We start from the raw sequence: 14257 nt of genomic DNA, 5'->3' as shown, positions 1-14257 counted from the left end.
TGCGATGACTTTTTTATTTTAAAGATTTTATTTATTTGACAGACACTGAGAGAGGGAACACAGAGGGAGAGGAAGAAGCAGGCTTTCTGCTGAGCAGGGAGCCCCATGGGGGCTGCTGACCTGAGCCAATGGCAGACAGTAAGAAACTGAACCACCCAGGTACACCTACAATGATTTTTTTTATGGTGTATTATTTACTAATGATCAAACAATCAGTGTGACTTAATAAATCAAGGGTGTGGCTAGGTTACGTTTTGGTACCATTTTCATTATAATCGTTTTAATATACTAAGCTACAAAGTATTAGGAGGTAACTATCTGATAATAGTGCTAATCATAATTGGTACCCTACAGTTCTGTAGATGATATATACATGAATGTAAAAATATTTGCCACAGCATAAGCAGTGGTACTTAAAAAAAAAAATGCAGGTTTTTTTTTTTTTTTTTAAATATTTGTTTAAAGGTTTTATTTGTCAGAGAAAAAGCACAAGCAAGGAGAGCTGTAGGCAGAGGGAGAAGCAGGTTCACTGCTGAGCCTGCCCACCGCTGACTCCGCCCTCTGTCAGATGTAGAACTGGGTCTCCGGACCTTGAGATTATGACCTGAGCTGAAGGCAGAAGCTTAACCAAAGCCTCTCAGGCATCTTGGGAAACATTTTTAAGAACATTTGCTCTCCAGAGGCCAATAACACAATGGCACTTAACAATTTCAGACCAAATAGTCCTGATGGTTGTCCACTCAAAAATCATCTTCAGGGCACCTGGGTGGCTCAGTGGGTTAAGCCGCTGCCTTCGGCTCAGGTCATGATCTCAGGGTCCTGGGATCGAGTCCCGCATCGGGCTCTCTGCTCAGCAGGGGGCCTGCTTCCCTCTCTCTCTCTCTCTCTCTCTCCCCCAGCCTGCCTCTCCATCTACTTGTGATTTCTCTCTGTCAAATAAATAAATAAAATCTTAAAAAAAAAAAAGACTTAATTGAGAGAGGGAGGCGAGAAACAGAGAGGATCTTCAAGCAGACTCCGTGCCCAGCGTGGAACCAGACGCACAGCTAGATCTCAGGACCCATTAGATCATGACTTGAGCCCCAACTGCGGAGCTCTGTCACCACGACCTAGGCAATCACGACCTGAGACAAAACCAAGTTGGAGGCTTAACTGACTGAGGGAACCAGTCACCCCTGCAAATTATGTAGTCTTGACAAGGAGTATAATAGGATTTGCTTTTCTATAGGTTTTTTTTTTTAAGCCTTAGGATATAATTTACACATAAAGTTCTCCTTTTATTTTTTAAAGATTATATTTATTCGACAGACATGGAGAGAGGGATTACAAGCAGGAAGCGGGGCTCAATCTTTCCCATGACTGAGCTACCCAGGAGCCCCTAAAATTCACCTTTTGAAGTTTAATTCTGTGGATTTTCATAGTTGTACAACCTTCACCACTATCAAATCTTTGAACTTCTTAATTATTCCAAGTAGAAACCTGTACTTCTGCCTGGCCTCTAGTAAACTTTGAGGCAACTTGTTTTTTAAAAAAAAATTATTTACACTTTTTTTTTTTAAGATTTTATTTATTTATTTGACAGATCACAAGTAGGCAGAGAGGCAGGCAGAGAGAGAGAGGAGGAAGCAGGCTCCCTGCCGAGCAGAGAGCCCGATGCCAGACGACCAGAACCCTGAGATCATGACCTGAGCCGAAGGCAGCGGCTTAACCCACTGAGCCACCCAGGCGCCCGATTTACACTTATTAATTTCATATCTGATCCAATAAATTAGTACCAACATGACTGGAAATAATACTTAAAGATTTATTAACCTAATCTTTCGTGAATTCTTTAGATTTAATCTTGTAAAGCTTCCTCACTTTCTGACACACAAAGTCTTCCAAGATCACCTTGAATCTTCTTGCCCCAGGCAAGGAATAGACCAGCTCTGCAAAGAAGCCCTGATTCCTTTAAATTAATATCTCATTTTATGCTCAGTCAGTTAAGCATCTGTCTTCTGCTCAGGTCATGATCCCAAAGTCCTGGGATGGAGCCCTGTATCCGGCTCCCTGCTTGGCAGGAAGCCTGCTTCTTCCTCTCCCCCCCACCTCCTTGTGTTCCTCTCTTGCTGTGCCTCAAAGTAAATATGATCTCGTTTTAGTCTTAACCTTGGGAAGTGGATTAAATATGCCTTAGTGGGGGAAGCAAATGGAATGTTCAGAATATAGTTCATATATATATATATATATATATATATCTCCATATATATGCATGTAGATGGATGAACATTTTTTTCCACTAAAGCCCATGTTGTCAAAGCATCAGGACTTCAAAGCCTGTTCTTTTAGAATTCTTTACTGCATTCCTACTGCACTTTGGCAGTTGTTGGGATGTATACATCTTGGCCCTCCTGTATTTAGATTGCTGCCATCAAGCAAAATGATTAAGTTAGCTTGGATTGTAGCCACCCAGAGAGCCCACTCAGGCAGTAGACCTCAGTGGCCTGTCCTGCAACTATGGTAGGTATGAATGAAGAGCCTTTTTCTTCACCTAGATCCAGAGTTTGGTCACTACCAAGATGACACCTCCTTTTGCTACCAGAGACCTCTTGGTCATCCTGGCCAGCAGGGCTGACCTCTCAACTGAGTGGTAAATGAGGTGCAAGTACCAGAGTTGCTGTGGAAGTAAGCACACAAGCAAGTGGTAGTACAGGACCAACAGTGACTGCCGCTCCTGTCTGCTATAGGTAACCTGTTTCTCGGAGCTTGTTGGGTCCCCCCAAAATAGGGTACCCTAATAATGGGTCCGTGATTAAAGGAGCGAGACTGATACAATGCGAAAGTCAAGCAAAGCTTTATTCCGCGCCAAACATAAGAATCAAACCGATGGTCAAACAGACCGGTCAGGGTCGCCCCTTACAGAGGACAACCCCTCCCTGCTTTCCAGACTAATTTTTATAGAGCAAAGGCCACACCCAGGTGGCTAATTGAATTACAATTCACCCCACAGTAGCCATGGAGACTAGCCTATCACCTTGGTAGCTAGGAGACAGTTCTGAGCCCCCACTGACTGAATACCTCCACCTGGCCAGACCCACCCTTGGACTTGGACTTTGTTACCTGGGACTGGTTTCTGGGACTTGTTTCTAAGTAAGTTCCCCTGGGGAGGGGGGCAAAGTCAATTTAAGTTTTATAACAAAATGGCAGTTCAACCGAGGTGGGGCTCCTCTGGCTGAATAGGCCCTTACAAGCTGATAGTTTGTGAAAAGTGCCCTAAGAGAAATAGGACAGATGTGGGGAGGTGGTGGTAATTGACATTGCTCCAGGAAAGCTAGAGGAAGTACCGTGTATACTCAAGACTGCAAATGAGGAATCAACTTTGAGAATGGTTGGAGAACTTTCCAGAAATAGGGAACAGCAAAAAGTCCTGAGCCAGGGGCGCCTGGGTGGCTCAGTGGGTTAAAGCCTCTGCCTTCGGCTCAGGTCATGATCCCAGGGTCCTGGGATCAAGCCCCACATCGGGCTCTCTGCTCATCAGGAAGCCTGCCTCCTCCTCCTCCTCTCTCTCTCTCTCTCTGCCTGCCTCTGCCTACTTGTGAACTCTGTCTTTCAAATAAATAAATAAAATCTTTAAAAAAAAAAAAAAAAAAAAAAAAAGTCCTGAGCCAAGTAAAAGCTATTGAAAAGCTGGAGTGGAGTGAGGTGAGAGTGTCTTGAGATAAAGTTGGAGGGCTAGAAGGAGGCTGGATCATGAATGTCTTTTAGGTTGTAAAAATTAGTTATTTTACTGATGAATCACTAAATTTTACCTCTGAAATTAATTAAAAAATTAACTTAAAAAAATTGGTTAGGTGTATTGAAAAATTGTGGTCTGGTTTTAAGCAGGGTGACTGCATGGTGTGCACTACATTAAAACCAAATCATAGGCTTTGTAATTTTTATTTTTTTTTAAGATTTTTATTTATTTACTTATTTGGCAGAGATACAGTGAGAGAGGGAACACAAGCAGGGGGAGTGGGAGAGAGAGAAATAGGCCACCCACCCCTACACAAGCAGGGAGCCTGATGCAGGGCTGGATCCCAGGACCCTGGGATCATGACCTGAGCTGAAGGTAGAAGCTAAATGACTGAGCCACCCAGGCACCCCAAACCACGTGATGAAGTTCTAGAACCTAGGTGAGGTTCGGTGGGCTGAGGTCCGGAGCTGATGACCAAGAAAGAATTCTTGAGACATCTTTGGTGCAAAATGGTGGTTTATTAAAGCACGGGGACAGGACCCGTGGGCAGGAAGAGCTGCTGCCCCGGGTTGTGAGGAATGGCAGGGTACAATGGCAGGTTATGTACCCTGCCATTGGGGGAAGGTGAGGGGAAGATAGGTTTCAATGGAATTTTCACATGCTAAAGGAAGACCAAGGTTGTCTTTTAGCGAGCCATTAACATCAAGATAGTTGGGAGATTCCTGTCTTGCAGGATTATGATCTTTGCAAGTTAACTATTTGCTTATTGTTCATGGCAGTCAGGGCTGCCTGAGGGATGCTACACATATTACCGAGGGGTAGTGGATGGAGGGGGGTGCAAGGCGCCAGCTTTTGCTTTGTCTTCAGCCAGCCTCGTGCTCCCTCCATACAGGCTTCGAAACAGAAAATGGAAAAGGATTAAAATGCAAATACTCAAAAAAAGATGACTTGAGGAGGTTGTGCCCACCTCTGTGGGTCATAAATTCTTGGTATAAAGTTAAAACCACCCTCAGAGAACTAGATGTGGCCTTTACTTTTCATTGTTGTTATGCGCCCCCCCCTCCCCCGCAGTGGGTCTGTGATTAAAGGAGCAAGACTGACATAAAGCGAAGGTCAAGCAAAGCTTTATTTTGTGCCGAGCATCAAGAATCTAACCAAATGTTCAGACCGCGCCTCTTACAAGAGAGAGCGACCCTTCTCTATTTCCAGGAATAGCTTTTAAGGGCAAAGGCCATGCGGTTGGGACTGGCCATGCACAGGTGGCCAATGAGATTGTAACACACAGAGAAAGCGGCACTGTCCTGCTAGGTGACCAATTGAATTACAATTTACCCTAGTAGACATCTGAACCAGCCTATCACCTTGGTCAGAACTGGCGCCCAAAATGTGCCCAAAGGGCGGGGCCCATACTCCTTGGTAGCTAAGGAGACAGTATGCATCCCCCTAATAGGATGTCTCCACCTGGCCTGACCCACCCTTATATTTGAGCTTTGTTACCTGGAGCTGGTTTCCGGGATTTGTTTTTTTTTTTGTTTGTTTGTGTTTTTTTTTTTTAATATTTTATTTATTTATTTGACAGACAGAGATCACAAGTAGGCAGAGAGGCAGGCAGAGAGAGAAGTGGAAGCAGGCTCCCTGCTGAGCAGAGAGCCCGATGTGGGGCTCGATTCCAGGACCCTGGGATCATGACCTGGGCCGAAAGCAGAGGCCCCAACCCACTGAGCCACCCAGGCGCCCCTGTTTGTGTTTTTTTAAAAGATTTTATTTATTTATTTGACAGGCAGAGATCACAAGTAGGCAGAGAGGCAGGCAGAGAGAGAGAGGGAGAGAGAGAGGAGGGCAGGCCCCCTGCCGAGCAGAGAGCCCGATGCGGGACTCGATCCCAGGACCCCGAGATCATGACCTGAGCTGAAGGCAGTGGCTCAACCCACTGAGCCACCCAGGCGCCCCGGGATTTGTTTTTAAGTAAATCCCCTGGGGGAAGGGAAGCAGGGATAGTTTAAGGATTAAACAACTGTTATTGTTTTAACTTTGATGGAAGCCTCTAGCTAAATAGTTCCTCACAATTGCTGCTTTAATTCAATCTCTATTTCAGCACTCCATTCTGAAGTTAGAGAGCTCAATAATAATGTTTTATTTTTTTTTTTTATTTTTTTTTTTTTAAAGATTTTATTTATTTTCAATAATAATGTTTTAAATTCCGGCAGATAAATGTGTAGACAAGGGTATGGTAAGTACATTGAAAGGTACATTCCTCAAATTCAGGTTGGTCATTCCCACGCCCACCCTTTACTGAAATCATCGCTGGGGCTCAGGTCCCTCCAGCATGTCCTCTCAGAAAGAGGCAAGTTATCTGGAAGAACAGGAGATGCTCGAAGGAGAACTTTCTCCCACTGGGGCCTCGAGCCTGACCCTCATCAGCCTGTAGTCATGACGGTTTCCAAAAATTCAGCACTAAAATCAGTCCCAGGCTTAGGCTTGGGAAACTATACTCCCCAAATCCCTGTTTCCAAGTTCTTAAAGATAGCCTAGAACTCTTCACAGGGGTACCGAGGACGCCAAAGCACTCACTCCGACACCGCCCCCCCCCCAGAACGGAGGGCCGCTAAATGCCTGCGAATGCGCCTGCGCCTGGGCTAGCGGTGGGCGGGGCTTGCGTACTGACGAAAGAGTCTTGCGTGGGAGCATTCTTGACGTTGCAGTTGGTAGAGCAACTGTCGCAGGGCTTCGCACCTAAGTGCCGTTGGTGGCTTCCTTTTGGTGTAACTTTTTTCTTCTTCTTTTTAATCTTCCTTAAAGACAGTGAGTTCTGTGTTCCGGCTGTCTGTACTGAGTTGGGGCAGGCAAAGCACTTCTGAGTGTCTAGTACTGGGGTGAAAATGATAGCTTGAGGGCTGGGAGAAATAAAAAGCTCATTGGTGCCCCAACACCTAGGCAGACTGGTTCTCCTCTGCCTCTCCAAGCCCCTTTTTTCGCTTTCCTGCCACACGCGGCTCCAACATTCTGCAAACTCAGTAGGTAAGCCCCTAGATGTTCAGTGTGGCTAGTATGTTGATACCTGTGAGCGTGATCAATTTAGGGAATTTGATTCCACTGAAATTTCATTATCCCTATTAGGTTCTCAAAATGTCAACTATCAAGGAGAAGCTTATTGAGAGTCTAATTGAGGAAGATGAAGCCTCCCAGAGTAAGATCACCATTGTTGGCACTGGTGCTGTAGGCATGGCTTGTGCTATTTGTATCTTATTGAAGGTAAGTTAGAAGCCTATCCGGTAGCTGAAAATCAAGAACTTTGAGGTCTTGTAGATGTTGATGAGTTCAGGGTTGTGGGGCCAACCTTCTGACAGCAAATATGTGTTCACTATCTGATCTTGACCTAATTTAAGAAACGTTTATTTGGAATTTATCTTGAGTCTGGTATTGCTGGACTATTTAAGCTGATTCATAGGAGGCACATTGATGGCATTAATTTGTTAATATTCTGTTTAAATGATCCCATACCTTGCTTTCCTGGAAGAATAATGGGTGAAAGTCATACTTCCTAGAAGCTTATACTTAAAAAGAATTTTTTTAGGGGCACCTGGCTGGTTCAGTCAGAAGAGTATGAGACTCTTGATCTCAAAGTTGTGAGTTCAAAACCCACATGGGTATAGAGATTACTTAAAAACAAAAAAAACTTTAATTTTTTTTTAAACTATAAGTATTACACACTCATTATAAAACAAAAAGTACCAAAGTTGATAAAGTAACAGTGGAAGTTCTTTAATTTTACTTTTTGTTTTACAGCATCTTTTCATGTGGCTTTTGGCAATTTGTATATCTTCTTTGGAAAAGTCTCTGTTCAAATCCTTTGCCATATATTTCTTTCTTTCTTTTTCTTTTTTTTTTTTTTTACTGCCTTCTAAATACCTATATATTTAGAGAGAGCACACATATGGAGGTGGGGAGAGGGAGGAGAGTGAGAGAAATTTTTTTCAATTTTAATTTTAATTAATTAATTTTAAAAGATTTTATTTAATTTATTTGAGAGAGAGAGAACACAAAAGAGAGAGAGAGCAAGCATGAATGGTGGGGAGGGGCAGATGAAGAGGGAGAAGCAGATTCCCCACTGAGCAGGGAGCCCAATTGTAAGGCTCGATCCCAGGGCCCTGGGATCATGACCTGAACTGAAGGTAGAGGCTTAACCAACTGAGCCACCCCGGCACCCCCCCCCCTTTTTTTGTTTTAAGATTTTATTTATTTATTTGACAGAGAAAGAGCACAGAGAGGCAAAGAGGCAGGCAGAGAGAGAGAGAGAAGCAGGCTCCCTGCTGAGCAAAGAGCCTGATATGGGGCTCCATCCCAGAACCCTGAGATCATGACTTGAGCAGAAGGCAGTGGCCCAACCCCCTGAGCCACCCAGGAGCCCCACCCCTTTATTTTTTAAAAAGACTTGTTTATTTATTTCAGATACACAGTGTGTGAGTGGGGGAGGGGCAGAGGGAGAGGGATACAAATTTTCAATGTGACTCCCTGCTGAGCGTGGAGCCTGTCATCAATTCCAGGACCCTGAGATCATGACCTGAACTGAAATCAGGAGGCTCCTGCTTAACTAGCTGAGACACCCAGGTGCCCCAAGGATTTTTTTTTTTTTTCTTAAGATTTTATTTATTTTTAGAGAGAGGGGGAGTGGATGGGGGTACTGAGGGTAGGGAAGAACAAAAAGAGAGGGAGAGAGATTCTCAAGCAGACTCCATGCTGAGTGCAGAGCCCAGTGCAGGGCTTGACCCCAGGGTCTTGAGATCATGACCTGAGCTGGAATCAAGAGTGAGGCACTTAAACAACTGAACCACCCAGATACCCTTTGTTTTTAAATTGGGTTATTTGTTGTTGACTTATAGGGGTTCTTTTTATAGTCTAGATATTAATCTCTTACCAAATTTGTATATTTGAGTATTTTATCCCATTCCATGGTTTTCTTTTCACTCTGCTGTTTTTGTTGTGTTGTTTTTGATTCACAGACATTTTTAATGTTAATGTAATTCAGTTTAAGTTTTAAAAGAGCAAGTGAGCAATTGGGAGGTGATGCCCTGGAGGGTTGGAGAGTGAGAGAGAGAGAGAGAAACAGGCTCCATGCCTATTGCAGACTCTGACATGGGGTTCAGTCTCATGACCGTGAGATCATGACCTGAGCTGAAATCAAGAGTTAGATGCTTAACCAGCTGAGCCACCCAGGTGCCCCTCAATTAATCTATTTTTATTTTTGTTTTATGTGTTTTGGTGTCAAATCCAAAAACCACTGTCAAGTCCAATGTCATGAATCTTTTATATTTTCTCCCAAGAGTTTCATACAGTTTTAGGTCTTATATTTAGATCTTTGATCCATTTTTAATTATTTACATGATGTAAGGTATAAGTCTAACTTCATTCTTTTGCTTATAAGTATCCACTTACCCCAGTATGATTTGTTGAAAAGACTCTCTTTTCCCCCATTAAATGGCCTTGGCATTCCTGTCAAAAATCATTTGGTTATAGGGCACCTGGGCGGCTCAGTCAGTTAAGCGTCTGCCTGCAGCTCAGATCATGGGTCCTGGGATCAAGTTCCACATAGGACTCCTTGCTCAGCAGGGATCCTACTTTTCCCTCACCCTCTGTCTGCACCTCCCCTTGCTTGTGTTCTCTCTTTCTGTTGAGTAAATAAATAAAGTCTTAAGAAAAAAAAAAGTAGAGTCCAAAAGATTTTGAAAATACCATTTGCCATAAATGTGAGAGTTTATTTCTGGGCTCTCTATTCCATTGATTTATGTGTCTTTATGACAATACCATGCTATTTTGATATAGCTTTGTAATAAGTTTTGAATTCAGGAAGCATTAGACTTCAAAATTTATTCTTTTTCAAGATTATTTTGCCATTTAGAGTCCCTTAAGATCCTTTAGAATGGATTTTGTTCTGTTCCTTTAAAAAATGTCACTGGGATTCTGTAGGGGTTTGTATTAAATCTGTAGATGATTTTGAGTATGTTGATAACTTAACAGTATTAGGTGTTCTAATCTAGGATTATGTGATGTCTTTCCACTTATTTGCGTCTTCTTTAATTTGTTTCTGCAATGTTTGTAGTTTTCATTGTACAGCCTGGGTAGCTTCTCAGGACACCTGGGTAGCTTCTCAGGACACCTGGGTAGCTCAGTCAGTTAGGTGTCTGCCTTTGGTTCATGTTATGATCTCAGGGTCCTGGGATTGAGCTGCATGTTGGGCTCCCTGCTCACCGGGGAGTCTGCTTCTCCCTCTCCCTCTGCCCCTCTGCTCATGCTCTCTCTCGCTGTCTCTCTCTGAAATAAATAAAATCTAAAACAAAAAATAAACAAAAAACACAAACCCTTTGCTTTTTAAAATGTTTTCAGGGGCACCTAGGTGGCTCAGTGGGTTAAAACCTCTGCCTTCAGCTCAGGTCATGATCCCAGGGTTCTGGGATCAAGCCTCAAATTGGGCTCTCTGCTCAACAGGGAGCCTGTTTCCCCCTCTCCATCTGCCTGCCTCTCTACCTACTTGTGATATCTGTCTCTCTGTGAAATAAATAAATAAAATCTTTAAAAAAATGTTTTCAAAGATATTATTTAATTTTCATGACAACCTTACAAGATAGGTACTGTTATCATCTCCATTTATAAATGAGAATACTGAAACATAGATATTAAGTAATATTGCCAATGGTCAAGTGGCTAATATAGGTGAGTGGACTAGAATTCAAACCTTGGCGATGTGGACACAGGTCCTGTTGTGTTCTTAAAAACTTTACTGGATTATTTAGATAATTTAAAAAAACTGGCAGAGGAAGGTGAAAAGCCAGTTAAATTCCAAAACCTCAAGAGAAGCTGAGGAATTGGAAGTACCAACTGCCTCACAGAGTTGAGGTAAGGGATGGGACAAACATAGGAGAATTGGTTCAAAGTTTATATGATCAGAACAAAACTACCAGATTCTCTTCTGGAGCTTACTCAAACAAGCAATCACCTCTCACATATCAGCAGGCAAGGGGAAGGAGTATATTCTTTGGAGAAATTGAATCAGGTTCTTCTCCTCGAGACAGTAAAGACAGGCATCTTATTGAAAGCAGTAGGATTAGTTGAAGGCACATTGAAGCAGGAACCCTGTGACTTCCACTGGGTTTCTAGAAAGCAGATTGTCAAAGATAGAATATAGAAAAGAGATGAAATTAGAGAACCAGTCAGGAGGTCCCATTACTCATTGATATTTCAGTAAGAAAAAAGAAAGGGAAGAAAATTATTCAAGAAATAAAAGAAAAAGTCTAAAACTAAAATGAGTTTGCAGATATAAAGAATTCATTGGGGGAAAAAAAAGAATTTATTGAATGGGGCAGCTGGCTGGCTCAGTCAGTGGAGCTTGTGACTTTTGATCTTGGGGATGTGAGTTTGAGTCCCACATTGAGTGTGGAGATTACTTAAAAATAACATCTTTTTTTTTTTTTTTTAAAGATTTTATTAATTTATTTGACAGAGAGAAAGATCACAAGTAGGCGGAGAGTCAGGCAGAGAGAGAGGAGGAAGCAGGCTCCCGCTGAGCAAAGAGCCCGATGCGGGGCTCGATCCCAGGACACTGAGATCATGACCTGAGCCGAAGGCAGCGGCCCAATCCACTGAGCCACCCAGGCGCCCCAAAAATAACATCTTTAAAAAAAAAAAAAACTTTTATTTATTTGACAGAGAGTGAGAGCACAAGCAGGAGGAACAGCAGAGGGGGAGGGAGAAACAGACCACCCACTGAGCAGGGATCCTGATCCAGAACTCATCCCAGAAACCGATCATGACCAGATCATGATCATGGTTAAGGCAGATGCTTAACCATCTGAGCCACCCAGGCACCCCTTAAAAAATAAAATCTTAAAAAAAAAAAAAATTGAGTGCTCAGCACAATGAATCAAAGGCATATTATCATGAAATTTATATATATTACATATTGGTGTACAATATCAAAGGCATGTTATCGTGAAATTTCGGAACTCCACTTTAAAGGCCAGTTGTTGGAGCCCATTTATTTCCTACTAGAATCCATAGTATACTGGTAAATACCCAGTTCACATTGATGTTCATTGTGGGATAAATGGAAAGTGATGAAAGATATTAAAATATGCATATTTATATAGTTTATTGACTTCAAGGAATATATAGAGTGTAAATGAGTACTATAACACCTGCATGTATCACTGAATGGCAGACTTTAAAGCATAGCAGTATGTCCTACTTCCTTCTGCTTGCTGTACGGAGTAAAGTGGTCCTAGCAGTTTTCCTTAGATTGATTTTAATTCTCTTACTTATCTCTTACTTTACTATTCTCTTACCTTACCATGTTATTCTAGGACTCCCTGGAACGATCATAACTATTATCTCTCTCTCTATTTTATATTTGAGAGAGAGGTGGGGTAGAGGATGCAGAAGGCGAGGGACAGAGAAGCTTAAGCACACTCCATTCTGTACATGGAGTCGAACACTGGGCATGATCCCATGACCCTGAGATCACAACCTGAGCCCAAACCAGAGACTTAACTGACTGTGCTATCTAGGTACCCCACTCATAACTATTCTTAAAAGATTCTGACAGGCTAAACAAACCCAAACTCTCTATTTGGAATTCTATTTGAGAAATGACTCACATAGATATTGTTAGTTCTTTCTTTCTTTCTTTTTTTTTTTTTAAGATTTTATTTATTTATTTGACAGAGATCACAATCAAGCAGAGAGGCAGGCAGAGAGAGAGGAGGAAGCAGGCTCCCTGCTGAGCAGAGAGCCTGATGTGGGGCTCAATCCCAGGACCCTGGGATCATGACCTGAGCCGAAGGCAGAGGCTTTAACCCACTGAGTCACCCAGGCGCCCCAATATTGTTAGTTCTTTAAAAAAAACAAAAACGAACCTTTAGGAATTATTTGAGTTCTGTCTTTGGCAATCAAGATAAACAGAGCTGGGAAGATTCCCTTGAAAAGAGAATTGTCTGGTAACTTGTTAAGGAGAGATAGAATTCAAATTGGAAACATAATTTAAAAGCAGGCTGTGTTGGTTATTATTGTTACTCAGCTCCAAACACAGTTTTCTGTATTCTGTGGTGCTGGATCTTTGCATAATCTTTTTCTCCTTTACCAGTTAACATCTTGTCAGGTTCTGCCAATAGACAGGAGTGGAGGACTGGAGGAGAGGAGCAGGAGTGGAGAAATGACCTCCGTCCTGTTTGCTTATTGTTTTGGTCATTTTCATCTCAGCAGCAGCCCTTGCCTCAGTGGTAACAGTTGGTCCTAGCTTCCAATTTCTTTTGGAGCTCCTAGCCTCATTTTGCCCATTCAGTGGGATCAGGTTTTGATAGCCAGGTAGCCAGGTTTTACTTCTTCCAGAGGTCTGAGCCTGGCTCCATGAAGCCTTCCTTTAGTCTCTCTCTTTGTTCCCTCAGTCTTGGGGTAGTGAATTCAAACTATGATTTCTATCTCTGGGTTACCTCAAATGTTCCCTTTTTGTCCTTTCAGCCCTCCAACAGCTGTCTCACCAATTCCCTATATTAATTACCTCCTGTTGAAATGCTTAGAGTGGTTTCTGTTTTCCTGTACAGATCCAAAGACATAGACTAATAGAAAAATGGATCTATAAACATTATCTGGTTTTCTTACCAATTAGCTTAGAAGTGATATGTGATCCTTCTGGGTGAAACTCCTTATCTTCCTTATGTTCCTGATATATACACATAATTTAGTACATTTTAGAAGCTACAGTTTTCCAGAAAGTTCAGATGGCATCTGATCTGAGAAAAAAAAAGGGTAGCAAATAGGGACTTTGATCCCTTGCCCTTACTTCTCATCTTTAGAATCTGGCCACTGGATATGAGGGAAGACTCTTCTTCTATGTAGTTATGTATTCTGTTTCATTTGGTAAACTCAATTCAAATCAGAGTAAGCAAAAAAGAGACTATACAGATTTTCCTGGACTTATGATGAGTTTACATCTCAATAAACTCATCATGAGTTCAGAATGTATTTAGTACACCTATTCCACCTGTCATATCTTAGCCTAGCCTGCCTTAAGCATGCTCAGAACAATTACACAATTACATTACATTATTGTGGATGTAACTACACTCTAAGCTAATGTAATGTAATAATGTATGTAATATAATATTATAAAATGTAATAATGTAAGCTAAATAATGTTATAAGCTAATTACATTAGCTTAGAGTTGGGCAAAACCATAACATTGATTATTTTATAATCAATTGTTGAATATCTTGTGAAATATATTGGTTCTGAAAGTAAAAAACAGAATAATTGTTAAGTGTATCCATTGTTTGCCTCATGATTGTGTGGCTGACTGGGAACTATGGTCTGGTTGTATGCCCATCTACCCCTAGGTTGGAGATCCAATGTTAAATGTACTGTGCATGAAATGGGTTCCCAGAGGTGGCCACCTTTTTATTTTAGTCATAAGGATGCATACTAAAAACTTCAGCCAATTCAGAAATTGGGCATAAAGGTTAAATGTAATAAAATCCTTTGAAGGAACTTAATAG

The 14257-nt window shown here is 42.0% G+C and overlaps 1 protein-coding gene across 2 annotated transcripts in view; it reads left to right on the top strand.

Annotated features, from left to right (window-relative positions):
• Positions 1-3110: 3110 nt before the first annotated feature.
• Positions 3111-14257, top strand: part of LOC101687503 (L-lactate dehydrogenase C chain) — a 49739-nt gene continuing 38592 nt past the window's right edge. The window contains exons 1-2 of one of the 2 annotated variants that reach the window (XM_045066149.1): positions 3111-3129; positions 6833-6967. In XM_045066149.1, the coding sequence (XP_044922084.1) occupies positions 6842-6967 (126 nt within the window). In that variant the 5' untranslated portion in view covers positions 3111-3129; positions 6833-6841. Of the gene's footprint in view, positions 3130-6386; positions 6734-6832; positions 6968-14257 lie in introns of those variants that run through there. The other variant, XM_004752096.3, reaches the window with a different exon arrangement.

Source organism: Mustela putorius, unplaced genomic scaffold, assembly GCF_011764305.1.
Source record: "Mustela putorius furo isolate JIRA1106 unplaced genomic scaffold, ASM1176430v1.1 tig00003859_pilon_pilon_pilon, whole genome shotgun sequence".
Taxonomy (NCBI): domain Eukaryota; kingdom Metazoa; phylum Chordata; class Mammalia; order Carnivora; family Mustelidae; genus Mustela; species Mustela putorius.
This window is presented reverse-complemented; position numbering and strand designations above follow the sequence as displayed.